The 16,701-nt window shown below is 37.3% G+C and overlaps 2 protein-coding genes across 2 annotated transcripts in view; both read left to right on the top strand.

Annotated features, from left to right (window-relative positions):
- Positions 1-16,701, top strand: part of LOC121148045 (prostaglandin-E(2) 9-reductase-like) — a 296,739-nt gene that overhangs the window by 71,598 nt on the left and 208,440 nt on the right.
- Positions 1-16,701, top strand: part of LOC121148054 (aldo-keto reductase family 1 member C15-like) — a 48,334-nt gene that overhangs the window by 15,450 nt on the left and 16,183 nt on the right. The window contains exons 1-2 of one of the 2 annotated variants that reach the window (XM_040968038.1): positions 10,444-10,567; positions 15,587-15,754. In XM_040968038.1, coding sequence (XP_040823972.1) covers positions 10,481-10,567; positions 15,587-15,754 — 255 coding nt within the window. In that variant the 5' untranslated portion in view covers positions 10,444-10,480. Of the gene's footprint in view, positions 1-2,175; positions 10,568-15,586; positions 15,755-16,701 lie in introns of those variants that run through there. The other variant, XM_040968040.1, reaches the window with a different exon arrangement.

Raw genomic sequence — 16,701 nt, 5'->3', positions numbered from 1 at the left:
GTACAGTTCCCTCAAGCAGTTTACATGTTTCCTGTGATGCTGGCTCATGTATTCTAATATCATTTGCTCTTGACATGTTTGTTACAGGTGGAATGTCATGCTTACCTGAACCAGAGCAAGCTTCTGGAGTACTGCAAGTCCAAGGACATTGCTCTTGTTGCTTACAGCGCCTTGGGGTCATAAAGAGATCCAAGCTGATAAGGAGAATATGAAACAGTTAACCTGTGCTGCAATTCTATTGATAATGAGACAAAATAAAACTTAAAATATAAGTGGAAGATAGTGTGGTGCAATTCCCATGTACAAACACTGTGGTTCAGTGTTTCCAAACACAGAGAAACAGAGAGAGGGAGATTGAGGCAGAATGAAACACACAGAGAGAAAAATTTCAGCTGCTCTTTGACACCTCAGATTCTCTCATATGCTACACAGTCCAACACCAGGAGTCAAGAGTCCATTTGGATCTCCCACATGGGTGTCAGGGATCACAGTACATGAGCTCTTATGTTCTGCTTTCCTAGATGCATACACATGATTCTCACTCAGGAGCAGAGGAGCATGGATTTGATCAGCAATAGGATATGGAATACAGGCGTCCAAAGCAGTGACTTACCACACTGCACTATCGGCATTGTATGTTTATGATTCAAAGAAAGTTCCAGACAGATGGACTGAATTTCCACCTCTTGGTCACTCTCCAAACACCCACAATAGCAGAATGGCTGGTCAGAGACAGGAAGTGGGAAATGAATCTCAACTCTGCAACAGAGCAGCAGTTTTCTGGTATTTTTGTCACTTCAGATTAAGTTTTCCTTAATTGGTACATTATATGAAAGCAGTTTTATATACGATCTTGTTTTAATTTCTTTTGTTCAGAAATTCAATGAGATTGATGGAAATAGTCACAAGGATCAGTAGTTCATTCTATTTTGCAAAAATCCTCCCTTATTTGTTGCTAAGTGGATAGTGGTCAAATATTAAGTGAATAATTCTAAAATAAGTAATTTGCTGTATTCATCATTAAGTATTTGTTCATTTTGTTAGAAAAGAAATTAGGAGAGAGAGAGGAAGAGAGAAACAGTGAGTTAGGCCAGACTGAAGCTCAGAGGCAGTGACTGTTCCCAAGTTACTGATATGGGTTGCTGGAGCCCAAGTATTAGGCTACCATCTAGTGGCTGGCTCAAAGCAGGCACATTTAATAAAGGATATGTGTATTTCAAGAGGTGACTTATGCCAGTGTTTCACATACCTGTCCCTGACAGTTTAACATTGTGTATTATTCTGAGTAATGAAATCTGGTATTCCTCTTCTTTCGTTGAGTACTCACATTATAGGATCTACCCAATGGTCATTTAATATTTGTCTAGGTAATCAAGTCAAGTGTCTCCACACTGAGTGCTTGTCTTTCCACCATTCCTATTTGACTTATACTGATCTATAAGCACAGGTGTAATATTGCTGAAATTTATATTTGTCCAAGTGGACCTATGAATTGTTTCCTTTAGGTAAACTTGTAAAAAGCTTTATGCTTAGTAAAGAAAGAAAAAATAATATTCTGAAATTGCAGTCTTCTCTAAGGATGAATTTCCTTATGGGTTACAATGTAGAAACAGCAAATGTCTGCTAGTTTTACTGTTGCACATCTTGCAAAGGTGGTTTCTACCATGAATGAAAAGTACATAAGAATGATATTAGAGATAAGTTTGCGCATATGTATAGAAAAATGACATATCTAGCTCTGTCTTGCTTTATAAGCATTTGTAATTCAGTAAAATCTGTGATTCCAGACATCCATTGTGTATTTTGGAAGTAGATGTTAAAGAATAACCCCAACACACTACAGGGATCATTGCAATGCTGCAATAGTTTATTACTTGAGCATACATATTATAATGATCTATTAACCTTTAATGTGCAATTGGTTCTAGTTGCTGCCAAGCAAATGAATCACATGTATATTTATGAAACTGTTTTCTAATTATACCATATTGTACCTATTCCTGTCACTTCTCCAGGCAATTTAAGGGAAGTGGTCAACACACTCTAGATTTTTCCCTCTTATATGCTTTGTATCTGTGTGTATTTTCACCCTAGGGTTGTCAGAACAGTCCGGTTTTCTTGGAAGATCCAGTTCTGAAAGCCATTGCCAAGAAACGGAACAGTACCCCAGGTCAGGTTGCTCTGCGCTACCTCCTGCAGCGTGGGGTGGTGGTCCTGGCCAAAAGCTTCAATGAGAAGAGAATCAAAGAGAACATGCAGGTAAAGACTGAGCTGTGTCTCTCAAGTAGTGTGCTTGCAAACTGCAACTTCTGGATGAGAGCTTGTGGCACATCTCAGATTCGTCATGCATCTCTCCCCAGGGTACTATGAGGGCGTCTAGCAGGTACAGGAAGGGAACAGTAGAGTGATCATCAAAAGGTTTATTGTCTCAAAAGTAGGTTGACAACTCACTAAATCTGTGACATAGCACTTATTTCAATTTTTTGTTTGTTTTGTTATTGTGTTTTTTGAGTCCTTTCATTACGTAAATTTGTAAGCGTCTTGGATCCTCAGCTTTCCCATCTGCACAATTCTTGGACTAATCTCAATGTTGTATGGGATGAATTCTTACTAAATTCTGATGAATGTGATTGATTTTGTTTTTTGTTTCCACTCTCACCATTTATCCTCATCATTATCACAGCAGTTTAGTTTTTAGTAAGAGTTATATAATTAACATTCTAATGTTTCAGTGTACCATGACACTGTAGATAAAAGTAAAAGCTAGAAAATTCTTGTTCTACTGCCCAGGTGTACTTAAGCCTTTTAGTGTGAATCCTTGGTTTGGAAGTAGAGATGCCTGCTGCAATGTGTCTTCACTTCCTGGTTGCCATTATACAGTCCCACTAATTGAATATATTGCATATTATGTGTTTACCTGTATATCTATTTGTTTTGTATTTTGCGTGAAGGTTGCCTTATAACATGGAGAACATGCATGATATTTGTCCTTTGGACTGTCTTATTTTAGTTAGTCTAAGGTCTCCAGTTTGGACTATTTTGCTTCAAAGGCAGAATTTCTTCTTTTTCATGGCTCAGAAGTATGCCGTGGAGTAGATCGATTGAACTTTTGGGTTGTTTATGTCTTTGTTGACTTGCAGTGCAATAAATACGGGGTTTTAAGCTGCTTTTGCATATGCAGGTTTCATGTATAAGTATAGCTACATATATTCATATATATTCCTAGGGGTGGGTGGTTGGGTCCCATGGTGCATCAATTTTCAATCATGTTAGCATTCCCTATACTGACTTCCATAATGGCTGAGTTAAGCTACATTCACAGCAACAGTGAAAATTAGTTTCTTTATCGCAAATTAATGCCAGGAATATATTAGATTTCCCAATTTAGCCAATATCACTAAATTTAGGTGAAATCTCATTGTGGCACTTATTTGATTTCTCTGGAGCTAGGGAGATTGAGGCATTTTTCATAAATCTGTTCACTATTTGAATTTGTATTTTTGAAAATGTGTGGTATTTCCTTCTTCCATTTCTTCACATGGTGTTTGATTTGTTGTCTTTGAACTTTTGATGCTCTTTGTATTTCTAGATATAGTCCAAATCAGTTTGCACTGTGCAATTATTTTCTACCATTCTTTGACTGTTTAGCTTATGTATTATTCCCTTGCTGTACTGAGCTGTGTAATCTGGTGTAGTCCTATTTGTTTGTTTGGCTCTGACTGCCTCTGCTTTTGTGATTATTCTAAAATTCTTTACTTATGTTATCTTGCAGAGTGCCCCTATATTCCCTGTAACAGTTGATGGTTTTGGGTAGATTTGTCCTGCAAAATTAGAACTGATTTTGTATTAATAGAAATGCTCATGAACTGGCTTTAATGTGCAACTGTATCCAATTGTCCCAATAGCATTTGGTGAAAAGCCAAGCTTTGCTTGTGTTATTTTCAGTTCTCTATTGAAGATATATGCCCTACATGTGGGCTAACATCGGAGTTTGTTGTTCTGTCCATTATCTCTCAATGAAATAACTCCCTCTATTTTATCTTCTTTTTCCTGAAAGACAGTTTGTTAAGAAGGAAGCTAAATACCTGTAAATGCTTCTGTGTATACATTCAGATGTTAGATCAAGCAAATGTCATTATTTTGCTTTGAGTCTATTAAAAATGTTGAAAATTCTTTTAAAAGTTTAAATTACAAGTAAAATCTTGAAAATGAATTTAATATTTTTAAATTGGTGCCAAGAACATACCATTTAAATGTTTGTGTAACTCCCTGAATTTTGAATTGAGGTAATAAATTTCAGAGATTCATCAAACAAGTATCATTAAAAACATTTTGGAAAAATTATTTTATTTTGTGTGTTCAATTCCATCTGGCAAAACATTTTGCTGTGAGAGCTATACAAACTCTGGTGCTCATCCTAAAAAAGTAGGATCAACAAATAAGTGAATTGTTAGTTAGATGCGTAATAGAGGTAAGGGAAATAATATAAAATGTAAATTGAACATATATAAACAAGAGGAAAGAGGGAAAGAGAGAAGCAAGAGTGTAATAGCTAGATGCAGACAGATAGATATAACCTTGAGTATTCTTGCATGTAATCTACAGGTTGCAATAAATGCATTTTATTACCTAATATATGAAATTTATATTCATTATATATCTGTATAACACAAATACATATAATATAAGGTAATATACTAGTTTACATAATGTACAATTTATATTATAAAGTATAATACACAATTTATATAGACACAATATATAGTACACAATATATTATAAAATATATAATGCATTGAATTATATTAATGGAATATATATTAATAATATATCAATAATACCCTAGCATAATGTAATATAATAATAGATAATATAGTATATAGATAATATTGCATATTATTACAAATACAGTGCTATCTATATTTTATATACATATACATAAATTATATAATTCATAATTTAATTGAATATATGTTATTATAAATTAAACTAATCTATATCTATATCTGTAGATTTATTATCGGGTCCAATGCTCTTTTACTAAGTAGGTACATAGTACAAATAAAATCAAGGGTGGGCTTTACTAAGAGACATTTTCCAAGAGTAAAATTCTCAAATATGAGATATATGTGTCTGTAAAAACAATTAGTTGATTAGTATGAAAGAGCAAGCATCTTGCAAATGGACATTGTTTGGAAGGAGTAATGTGAGGGAACAATAGAGTCCAAGTGTTGAACAGATGAAGATTCTCATTGAAGCCAATAGATTCTTGAGGAAACATTGTTGTGTCCTCCCTGGTATGTTTCCAATAAAGGCCAGGTCAAGTTGGAGGGAATGGAAAGATCATCTTTGATGTGTTCAAAGATGTAGTAACATTGCAACATTGGGGAAAACTGCTTTTTCTACACAGCAAGACAGGGAGGTTATAAATGATATGTCTCAAAGCACAAGTAGCAGATATCACACATAAGAGATCTCAGGCTGAGTTTACCTGGAAAAAGAGGATGGAAATGCTTTCTCCAAGGACATCATTATCACTGTTCTAGTCAGAAACCTTCTCATTACCACTTAGAAGGAACTTCTATGGAGACATCTTAACATGGTTCTTTCATCCCTTCAGATTTTTGAATTTGAATTGACTGTGGAGGACATGAAAGATATTGATGGCATCAATAAAAATCTCCGGTACATTACATTACAATAGTAAGTGACACAAATATGTTTTACACAAGCTGTTCATTGTTGCACAAATGCTCAATTGAGAATAATTCATCCCAGAGCAAGAAAGACAGATCTGGCCTAAAGAATAACTATGAACCAGCATCTCTTCCATAAACATTACAAGAGAAAATTGCTCTCTGGTTGAAAGGTGGGGTAGTAGAGTTGTCTTAGAACTCAAGACAGATCATAAGCAAAACTGCCAAGGCTTGCATCATTGCAAATCCCCACATTGTTCCCCACCTGTGCCACAGGCACTTTGTTCAGGGACCACTGCCCATTAGACACAGAAAGCACAGAGCATAAGACTCCTAACACATTCTAATTCTCCAAAATGATCTAACTATAATGCATATTAAAGATGAAAGAGCACATAGTAATGCATATGTAATAATAAATGGACCTGATGTTCCTTTCTGGATATATTCAGCCAAAGTAGAATAGATTTCTAAGGAGGATAGATCCTTAAAAGCAAATATCAATGTTTCATAGGAATGTCTTAGTGACCCCTCTCTGTATTCACTAATGTTAGTGTCCAATGGTGTTTCTCCCAGATGTGGTATTCCCTTGCCTCCAGTCCTTCCAAAATGATCTCTTCCTTAGCCTTCTTACCCTCATCTAACCCAGTGATTTTATCTCCCAAGGTGAATAGTGAATAGATCATGAATCTGATTAGTCCAGGAGTGCATATACCAAGAGAAGATGCACTGGTATTTCCATGAATCCTGAAATCAAGTGTTATTCAGGTGTCGTGCTTGTCCATCAGTCTTTGGGAGTGATGATATCCCTTGAATTTCTTTTTAGTCATAAAGGCATTATTCCACTGAAGTATCTCAGGACTGACTCGTAGAGCCAATATTGCCGTTGGCCATGGAAGGGCTTGTGGTCTGAAAGGAAAGAACCAGATAGTAAGGGCTTTTGGAATGGAATTGATCAATCAAATAAACTAAAACAGAATAAACATAAAATTGCACAGCATTATTTTACAGGAGAAGCTTGTCCTATATTAGAGTTATTCTTATTTTCTTAAGTATAACATTTTAAGGGGGTAAAACCTGAGAAATTATTTTATATATTAAGTATCTTTTCATTACATATCTATAATCTGACTCATTGCCCATGAATGCTTTGTTTTATTATTTTTTGTGGCAATATAGTTTTTGTTTTTGTTGCTGGTTTTTTGTTTGCTTGTTTTGTTTTGTTTTTTTAAAATTTTTTTAGATTTAAAAAAAATTGCCAGGTTATAGGTAGGGCGCTAGATGGGAAGCACTGCCTCCAGGTTTAGAACTGGTGCCATATAGTTTCCACATTATATTTGGGGAAAAGCAATAAATGATAGAAGATTACAGTAAATTGCTGCCTGTCGCACAAAATACCAAAATTCTGGGGCATTTACACTCGTTTTTTTCTTATACATGTAATTCTTTGTATTTTTTTATTTCTTCTAGAAATTATTTTTTATTAGTAAGACAATGTGATAGACAAGGAGCAATATAGAGACAGGCAGAGCCATCTACTGGCTTCTTGCACATTCCCAGGAGCCAGGAACTCCAGCCAAGAGTCTTAAATTTCTGGCAAGGACTGCTCACTGCACAACACAATGTCCATACCATTGCGCATTAGCACCGGCTGTTCCTGGGAACAGAGCCCTGCTGTTATTCCAAGTGTTCACATACGGGCTTGGGCTTCTTACCTGCTACATTAAATACTCGTTTTAAGTCACTTACTCATCCATCTATGTTTGCGTTGGTAATCGTTATATAAATCGTCATTTATATACCCACCAAAACTGTAATGTGCTTTGTGCTCCAGATGCTATTTTAAAGTTCAATGCTAAATTAAAATGAATTAAAAGATAAGGAATCAAGTAGACTACAAAGTACATAAGAAATAAATCTTTAGTTGTGGGATGTGAATAAGAGGGTATAAGCAGAAAATTCTCCATGGATTCTTTTTATACACCCTTTTAGTAGAGTGAGATACTGATTGTCCTTATCCCATTGTTTTCCTAAAAGTTTATATGACACACAAATCTTTGTATAGAGGCATAAATTCCTTGGAATGAAATGAAAGGCATGTTCCCTATCTGGTAATATCAAGTATATCTTCATCTAGTCAAAGAAATCCTGGTTTTATTGCCTAGCATGTATGTTATAGGAGATCGAAACTGAAATGTTTATTTTTTTAATTTTTATTTATCTTTTTTTTTTTTTGCTGTTCCTCAGCCTACTGAGTGTTGACGAAGGCTTTATTTGAAATTCAGTATAAGGATTTGTGAGTTTAGTTATCTAAATGAGTATTTTATTTAAAGTCATTTTGAGTGCTTGAAACCACTAAAACTTGAGTTGAAATAAATACATTACACATAACTTTCTAAAGTCTGAAAAGCAATCATTTCTGTAGAGATCAATACAATCTCTGAGACATTTGTGTAACTTAAAGAATCAAATATTAGTGCTCATTTGTTTTCTGTATACTACTTGTAATCACTTTAATTTTACATTTTAAATACTAATGTGCCAAAAATTATAATTCCATGGCATATATTATGTGAGATTCACGTTCTTCAGATTGAAAAATGTTGCATTTTTAAGTAGTGGCATCCTGCAGCCCATGCTCCAGGAGAGGAGAAAGGGAAATGTCTCCTGATCCCTTAAAAATGTTGACTACTGGAGCCCAGGATGACGCAGTGGTTAAAGTCCTCGCCTTGCAGGCCTAGGATCCCATATAGGCGCTGGTTCTAATCCTGGCAGCCCCACTTCCCATCCAGCTCCCTGCCTGTGACCCAGGAAAGCAGTCAAGGACGGCCCAAGGCTTTGGGACCCTGCACTCAAGTGGGAGACCCTGGAGAGGCTCCTGGCTTCAGATTGGCATAGCATCAGCCGTTGCGGCCACCTGGGGAGTGAATCATTGGACAGAAGATCTTTCTCTCTGTCTCTCCTCTCTGTATATCTGCCATTCCAATAAAAATAAAATAAATATTTTAAAAAAATGCTGACTCACTCAAGTCTTATGTTTCATTGCAGTATGTTTGCATATCCATCTTACAGAGAAGGAAATGACATGACACATTAAGCAACCAATGTACATGACACATTTGTAAGAACATGAGCAGAATTCAAATCCTGGTATTCCCAGAATTCAAATAGACTACTCTATAAGTCCACTTCTCAAAAAATGAGTCTGATATCTACTTTGAAAAGATAAAATTGAAGGTGACTATGTTCTCACTTGCATATTCAGACATGTAGGTTTTCAGAATAGTTTGCAAATGTGGGCATTGCAGGACATGAATGAAAGAAAGGAAGAAAATATTTCTGCTTCATGTCTCCTTCTGCTCCAATGAGGTGTGTATTACTCAGAGGCAAAGGGAAGCAGAAGGAGGCAGAGGAGAAGTGAGGATGTCTAGCCTTTTATAAATTTAATTTGACTCATTTGAAATGGAGAGAGAGAGATGGGTCAGTGACAGAGCAAATCCAGGAACTTGGAACTGAATGTTGGCTTCCTGTGTGGGTGGCAGGGATCCAAGTACTTTGACAATGAACTGTTTCCTTGCAGATCCTTAAAACAGCAGGGAGCAGGAGAAAGTGATTGCTCAGTGAGCATGCAACATCTGTGAGCTCCTTTACCATGTGAGGCTATCTGTAGCCTTGTGTTTTGGCCTTTGGCAACTGCTGATTTGCATGTAGAATATCCTAGTGCACTTTGTATTCCAGGTTATTCAGTTCAGAATTGCTTCAGTGTGGTCTAGACTGGTGGAGTGTGCACTGAATACTTCTGAATATAGTGAGTGGAAAGAGTAGAACAGGAGTCTCTAAATGCTAAATTATGCATATTTTCTGCTGCTGTCAGATTTTTAAGCCATGTTAATGGAAGTAACATCAAATCAATGTATAGAGCACTCATCAAACTGTTTGTAGTAGTATATATAGAAACCTTCAACTGACCTGCATTCCCAGTGCTCATTTAGTCTGGAACTGACTTCTGGAGACTGCAAAAAGATGATGTTGATGGCTACACTTAGAGTAAGGACTCAGGTAGCTGATTTTCAAATTGTGAATTCTCCCTGATTAAACCTGATGGACTGCATCCTCAAAACTTTTGGGAATAGCTACAATTGATATCTCGAACTGGGTTCACTCAGCCAGTATGTACAAATTCATATCAGTATGGTAAAAAAAATGTGTTTTTCACAAAGCACACAGATATGAGTGGATATCTTTTGCATAAGTTCCTTGTTCCGAGTTAATCTCTTAGAGAATGAAGAGGAAGGATGTATATCTCAGCTTGTGTCCACGGTCCTGGTTGATCTGTGCTGCTACTGACCTTCCCTCAGTTGGTCAGTGAGGCCATGTGTCCTTTATGTAACGATGATACGGCAAAATATGCTCTAGTCAATGTGGTAGCTGTATGCAAATATTTGTTACATTTTTGTCTTAAGGACCTCCTTAGAAAAGTAAATCCTCAAGATAAGACTGAACATCAGGGTTTAATCTATTGAAAAAAAAATTAAAATCACTCAGGGATCTGGAGATCAGGATCTTCTAGTTCAACCTGCATATTTCCTCAATTCAGTGAATGGTGTTTCGCAAGAGGCTGATTAGTAGTCACATGTTGGGTGAAACTTTAAACCAAGAGCAGAAGGCTGCACTCCACCCCTATTGGTGGAGTGCCATACTCTGAACACGCTGTAGGCCTGTGTTCCACTTGTTTCATAGGAAAAGAAAAGAGAAAGAGTCAGATTATTTCAGCTTGGAGGAGAATGGATCTCAAACACAATCGTTCTGTGAAGCTGAGTGATGGGCACTCTATGCCCAGGCTTGGATTTGGCACTATTGTTCCTAGAGATGTAAGTGAACTCCAGGGTACTGAGAGATTGAGTGTTAATTGCTTTGCTGTGCTTGTCAGCAGATACAAACCTTACATGCTGTAATGTGGGTAATTGGAGGGGATTGTCTTGATTTCTGTCTGTCTCTGCATGTTTCTATCTAGGTCAGAGAGATCTTTTTATGCACTGATGTGACAAAGGTTGACTCTGAGTATTCTGAGGTGGAAAATGCTATGTTTAGGTTTATTATTATTATTATTAACATGTATGAAATGCTTACTAAGATCTTTAGGTCTTATGCATGCATAATCTCAGTTAATTCCTCAATAACTCTCACAGGAGAGGATTCATTGTTGCTGGTTGTTATATTTTTAATTGAAAGCTCAAGCTGCCCTTTTGGGGATATTCTGTTGCTTCAGTCAGAGTCACTCTGATCTGTTGGAAATCCCTGACGGTCACAGAGCACTGGAGGAAATGGCAGGTAACAGGTCTACTTTGAAGCAGAGGAGTCTTTCTGAGTGTGTTGGGACTGAACATGTTTGTGAAACTCAATTCTCCAATCTTCCAACATGGAACACTGTTTGAACTTTGGGAAAGAAGCATTCAGATGCATAATCTTAAAAGTGTGTCAAAAGGTCATTTCTCACTGAATGTTATAATAATGCCTCCAAAGAAAGTGTTACAGTGAATGTAAAGAGTTAATACTTGGTAAGAGTGAGGTAGGACAATTTTTTTAAAAGATTTATTTTATTTTTATTGGAATGGCAGATATACAGAGAGGAGAGACAGAGAGGATCTTCAGTCCGATGATTCACTCCCCAGGTGGCCGCAACGGCTGATGCTATGCCGATCCAAAGCCAGGAGCCTCTTCCGGGTCTCCCACGCGGGTGCAGGGTCCCAAAGCCTTGGGCCGTCCTTGACTGCTTTTCTGGGCCACAGGCAGGGAGCTAGAAGGGAAGCCAGGCTGCCAGGATAGAACCAGCGCCCATATGGGATCTCGGGCATGCAAGGCAAGGATTTTAACCGCTGCGTCATCGCCCGGGGCCCGAGGCAGGACAATTTTGAAGTTTCTAGTGAAAGGTTACCTCATAGTAGCAGAGACTTCTATGTTCCAACTTGAGGAAGTATGACATGAAATCTTAACAAATAGCAGGTGTCAGAGAGAGAGAGAGAGATATTCCAGTGGTGTGATTGCTAATTGTAATAGTTCTAGCACAGCATGTGTCTAAAATGTTGCATCCGATGCTTATCACTACTGTAGTGAACAGTGCCATTGGAATAGAACCAAAACACTGATATTTTCCTCTCTGAAGAAAATAAGTCATGCAATTACTTTACAAATAATGCCTTTCAACATTATGAAAGTCACATTAACTTATAATAATCTGAGCTTTTAGGCAAGCCTTGTAAATGTTTTTGTGAGCTTTGTCGTGGGTATATTGCAAATTGGTGTAGTGAGGTGGGAACTCACTTCTCCTGGGAGCATTATTCCCCTTGCCTCCTCAGAAGTTCTGAAGTTGATCAAAAGACAGATTCATAGACTCTCTGTGTAGGAAAGCAGCATGTTGATTTCAGCCTTTTAGAGGTTACAACAAAAACTAGAATGAATTATTCTTTGAAAGAGTGCTATAGACTAACCCAAAAAACTGAAGAAAATAATTGCTAAAGGACACCCATTCTGGGTTAGACGTGCTAGTGTTTAGAAATCTATTCACTGACAGTGTGTTGGCGTGAGAAAGGGTGTGCTTGTTTATTGCACAGAGTACAATGAGAAGTAAAACACCTCTTTACTTTATTCCCAAAGTATTTGAGTGGTTAGGGTAAAGATAAATGAGAAAGGTTTGGCTTACGTTTTGCCTCAAACTGGTGTTGTGTTCGTACTTTCTTTTTTCAGCAATGAATCTGGTAATGAATTTTATAGATGGAAAAGTGAGCTCCAGCCAAACTGGGGTCTATACGCCTGTTGTAGTTACTTCTTGTTCCAAGGGCAGAAAGACACTTTTAGCCTCAGCATAACCATAAAATGTTCTCCCAAAGTGAAATAAATGAACCCATAATTATAATGATTATAAACTTTTAATATAAGCAGCACCCTCCCTCAATTCAGTGAGATACTTCAGTAATTATTTGAATTTTTGCTCCAAAAAGCAGATCATTGACACTTTTATGTAACAGGGAAGATTGGAAATTGTGGTAGTCAGGATCCATATATCTAACATCTGCTGGGGCCCAGTTTCAAAAGTAGGCAGATGAGGATAATAATTTTTTTTTTTTTTACATTAGAATGCTACAATGAAACCATGTTAGGGGATATGTATATTTATTCACTGACAAATAAATCAATTAATTCAGCTTTATTCATAGAAATACATGGTGACTCAGAAGTAAATTACAGTCCCAGAGAAATATTTTACACACTTCTCACTCCCCAAAGGCTTACAACCATAGGTGTATACCAGGACATAATCAGGAGCCTGGAACTATATCCAGACCTCACTTGGTGGTAGGAAGCCAGATACTTGAGCCAGCCTCTGCTATATGCCAATTGTGTTAGTGTGAAGCTGGGTCTGAAGTGGAGATGGAATGACGGCTTTCCTATATGGAATGAGGGTATCTCATTTGGATACTTACTATTCATTTGAGTATTTATTACTCTATACCATAATGCCAACACCATGTTCAATACTATAGCAGCAAATTCCAGTGGAAGTTGAGAGGTTCAGAAGTTGAGCAAGCAATGCAGTCTGGTATTTTCCCAAAGCAGTCAAGAGAAGTTGCTCAAACTTTAGCAAAGCTTGACGTCAGGCAAGACATTGTTATGAGTTATGATATTATTCAACTCAAAAAGAAGGTACATGCTGAAGATGAAGCACAGATATGTTCCTATTCATGTGTACACTTCAAGTTAAAAGTCCAAATGCAATACACCTTAAAATGGCTATAGCAGCCGGTTCTGTGTACAAACAAAAATTGAAATGACAATGAAGCAGTCACAGGATGTGGATAAGAACTTGCATTGTTTTAACATATTGATTACCCAATACCATGTCAATTAATTCCATAATGCTCTTGATGTTGTGCTGGGGCTTCTAATTGATCGGATGATATTCTGCCAGCTCTACCTTCAGACAGGAGATATTCTCCCCAAGAAACTGTTGAATTTATCTGGACAATAAGATGCTGGACGCTATGCTTGGTATATGTTTGCAACGAAAGAATCCTGACTGAATTTGAACTATAATACTACAACAAGTTGGAGGAATCCACCATGGGGGGAGGGCACAGAGAGGGGATGGGGGAATCCCAGAGCTTATGAAACTGTGTCACATAATGCAACTTGATAAAAAAAAAAGTCCAAATGCATTCCTCTAGAAACAGGGATAATAATCTGAAGACTCCTTAAAAAATTTACAATAAGGGCCGGGCAAAGTGACCTAACTGCTAAAGAACTCATCTTGCAAACACCTGGATTTCATATGGGTGATAGTTCTAGTCCCAATGGTTCTGCTTCCCATCCTGCTCCTTGCTTGTGGCCTGGGAAAGCAGGCAGGGATGGCCCAATGCCTTCGGGCCCTAATATCTGTGGGATACTTGGAGGAGGCGGTGGGTTCATGGTGTCTGACTGCGTCAGCACTGGCCATTGCAGGTGCTTGGGAAGTGAAACACGGATAGAAGATCTTCCTCTCTGTGTCTCTTCCTCTCTGCATATCTGACTTTCCAACAAAAATTAAAATCTTAAAAAAAAATTTAAATTTAACGTAATAGTTCTTGATTAGTTCATGGGATTGAGTACCCAGAAATTTTTATGAAGGGTAAGCTTAGAGAAAGCCAAACAAACAAGCAAAGCACAAACAAAGCCAAAAGTGGAGTCTTTCACATTAGAGCAGTGGTTGGAGAAAATTAGGATTGTTATCATGGTGCAGAGAAATGCTACTCAGCTTGAGGCTAGATGAAGGGTGTGAAAAAGAAGGGGAGGTCTTGGGAGCCATTTTAAAAAATAAGTGAGAGAGTTAGATTTTTTTATTAATATCCTGGCTTTCTTTAGTGAAATTTGAAGAATTTTTCTTTAAACTCAGGACTTCCCAGTGCTCAGGTATAACATTCAGTTTTTTGAAGGTCCATTTTTGCTCAATGGTCTCTTAGCAGACTGCTATATTCTGGGCTATGTGTAAAAACCAACTCATTCCCTAATGTGTTTCCATTTGCAGTCTTTGTCTTTTGTTCTTTTTTCATATCTTGTTTCTTAGTCAGCATGTGAACAGTTTGTTTTCTCAGCTGCTTCCAGTAAACCTTTAAATTTGGAATAGGTCCTGTAATAATACTTTTGCAAGGTTTGTAATGCACTTTCATTGGTTTACTTACTTAAAACTTATATACTTTAATGACTGACTTGTTCTTTTTCCCAGATTTCTCCTGATAACAGGGAAGATGATCTTTTTATTCATGGCTAAATGAGTAGCACCTCAAGGTCTAGATATTGTTAATCACAAAGGAAGTATTCAGTAAGTGCATGTAGATTAAATATTGCATAAGAGAATTTGATGAATGAATAGCAAAGAAATTGAAAGACAACTTGAAGATCTCAGTTGTCAGGAGTCTGGGAAGAATATGCATCTGGGATTCATTTTCAACTATGGGTCAAACCTCATACACAGATGATGTAGTGAGTGAGTGAGTGAGTGTGTGTGTGTGTGTGTGTGTGTGTGTGTGTGTTAGCAATGTTTCCTTCCTTCTGATTGCCTGAGAAATTATATTCTAGTATTGGATGCTCTCCTCTTGGCCATTTTCATATCAATGATTCTCAATGCATAAGACTTCTTTCTGATGTTGTATGGGATGCACATTTCCCTATGTTCTTCCAGATAAGAGGGAATACTTGAACTCAGCTGATGTCTCTAGAGAGCAGTCTTATTAACAAGTCAAACTGTAAGTGTATGTGAGTGATGTCAGCATCAACAATGGGTGAACATGTGCCTGAGGAAGTGCACTGCTTCTCTTTGAGTTGGACTCATCACCAACTCTCTTATTCCTGTTTCACAGGCTCCAAAAAGCAAGGCTTTCGAGTTCACCAAAGTGGCCATTGAGGCGGGCTTCCGTCACATAGATGCAGCATTCGTATATGAAAATGAAAAGGAGGTTGGGGCAGCTATTCGTGAGAAGATTGCTGATGGGACTGTGAAGAGAGAGGACATATTCTACACTACCAAGGTACAGGCTCTACAGGACACTGTCAGTTCAGCTATGATACTATGAAAAGAATTGGTTTCACCACTTGAATGCCTTACTTCCTACAATACTAGAGGCACATCATAGAAAGAGAAAACAGAAAAGATTTGCTTTGGACAGATGGGACATGTTGAGTTTAGCTATCTTTGTTTTCCACCTGGGACTCAAGGTTCCACTGCTCTTATTCCAATACTTCTTCCTTTTGTTACAGTTGAGAGGCACCAAGCAATGACTCACTTATTTGTCTTTGCCCCTAAATTTTGATTGGAAAACCCTGGGAACTTAAGTAGTGTACAGATACATGAAACCTGTTTGTCTGTCTTTCTCCTTCATCTGCCCCCTCCCAATCCATTCCCCATCATTCTCTCTCTGTCTCTTTCTCTCTCCCTCTTCCCCTTTCTTCTCCATTTTAAAATAAACACATCTGGAAAGAGAACAGATGATAACTTCTTTGTTATGAAATTTGTTAGGGATGAGATGTAGTTTTCAAACTCTTCCTATTCCTATTTATTAGATGAATTTCCTGAGCCAATATATGTCTGTTCCTATAATTTTTGAAAACAAATTGTCCTTAGGTATAACTTGTACATTTTAGAAAATATCCCAAAAAGGGAGCCGCAGTATAACATCTTTTCTCCCTAGTAAGCACTGAATTGAAAAGAAAAATTGGCCAAATTTTTTGGGGTGTTTATTTTTTATTTCCCTTTTGCCAGGGATCTTGAGCTGTTTTTCATATGTTTGTTGGTCATTTAAATTTGTTCCTTTATAAAGCATCTGCCCATTTCCCATGCCCATTTTTTGAGTGATTTTTTGAATATGTTGTTTTGGTTGTTCTGTAGATCTTTGTGTATTTTGGATATTAGCCCCTTATCACCTGTTTAGTGTGCAAAGATCTTCTCCCATTCTGTGAGTTGCATTTTTTACTGTGT

The sequence above is a fragment of the Ochotona curzoniae genome, unplaced genomic scaffold (assembly GCF_017591425.1).
Source record: "Ochotona curzoniae isolate NIBS_2020 unplaced genomic scaffold, NIBS_Ocur_1.0 scaffold_4683, whole genome shotgun sequence".
Taxonomy (NCBI): domain Eukaryota; kingdom Metazoa; phylum Chordata; class Mammalia; order Lagomorpha; family Ochotonidae; genus Ochotona; species Ochotona curzoniae.
Note: the sequence above shows the minus strand (reverse complement) of the source record. Positions and strands in the feature narration are given on the sequence as shown.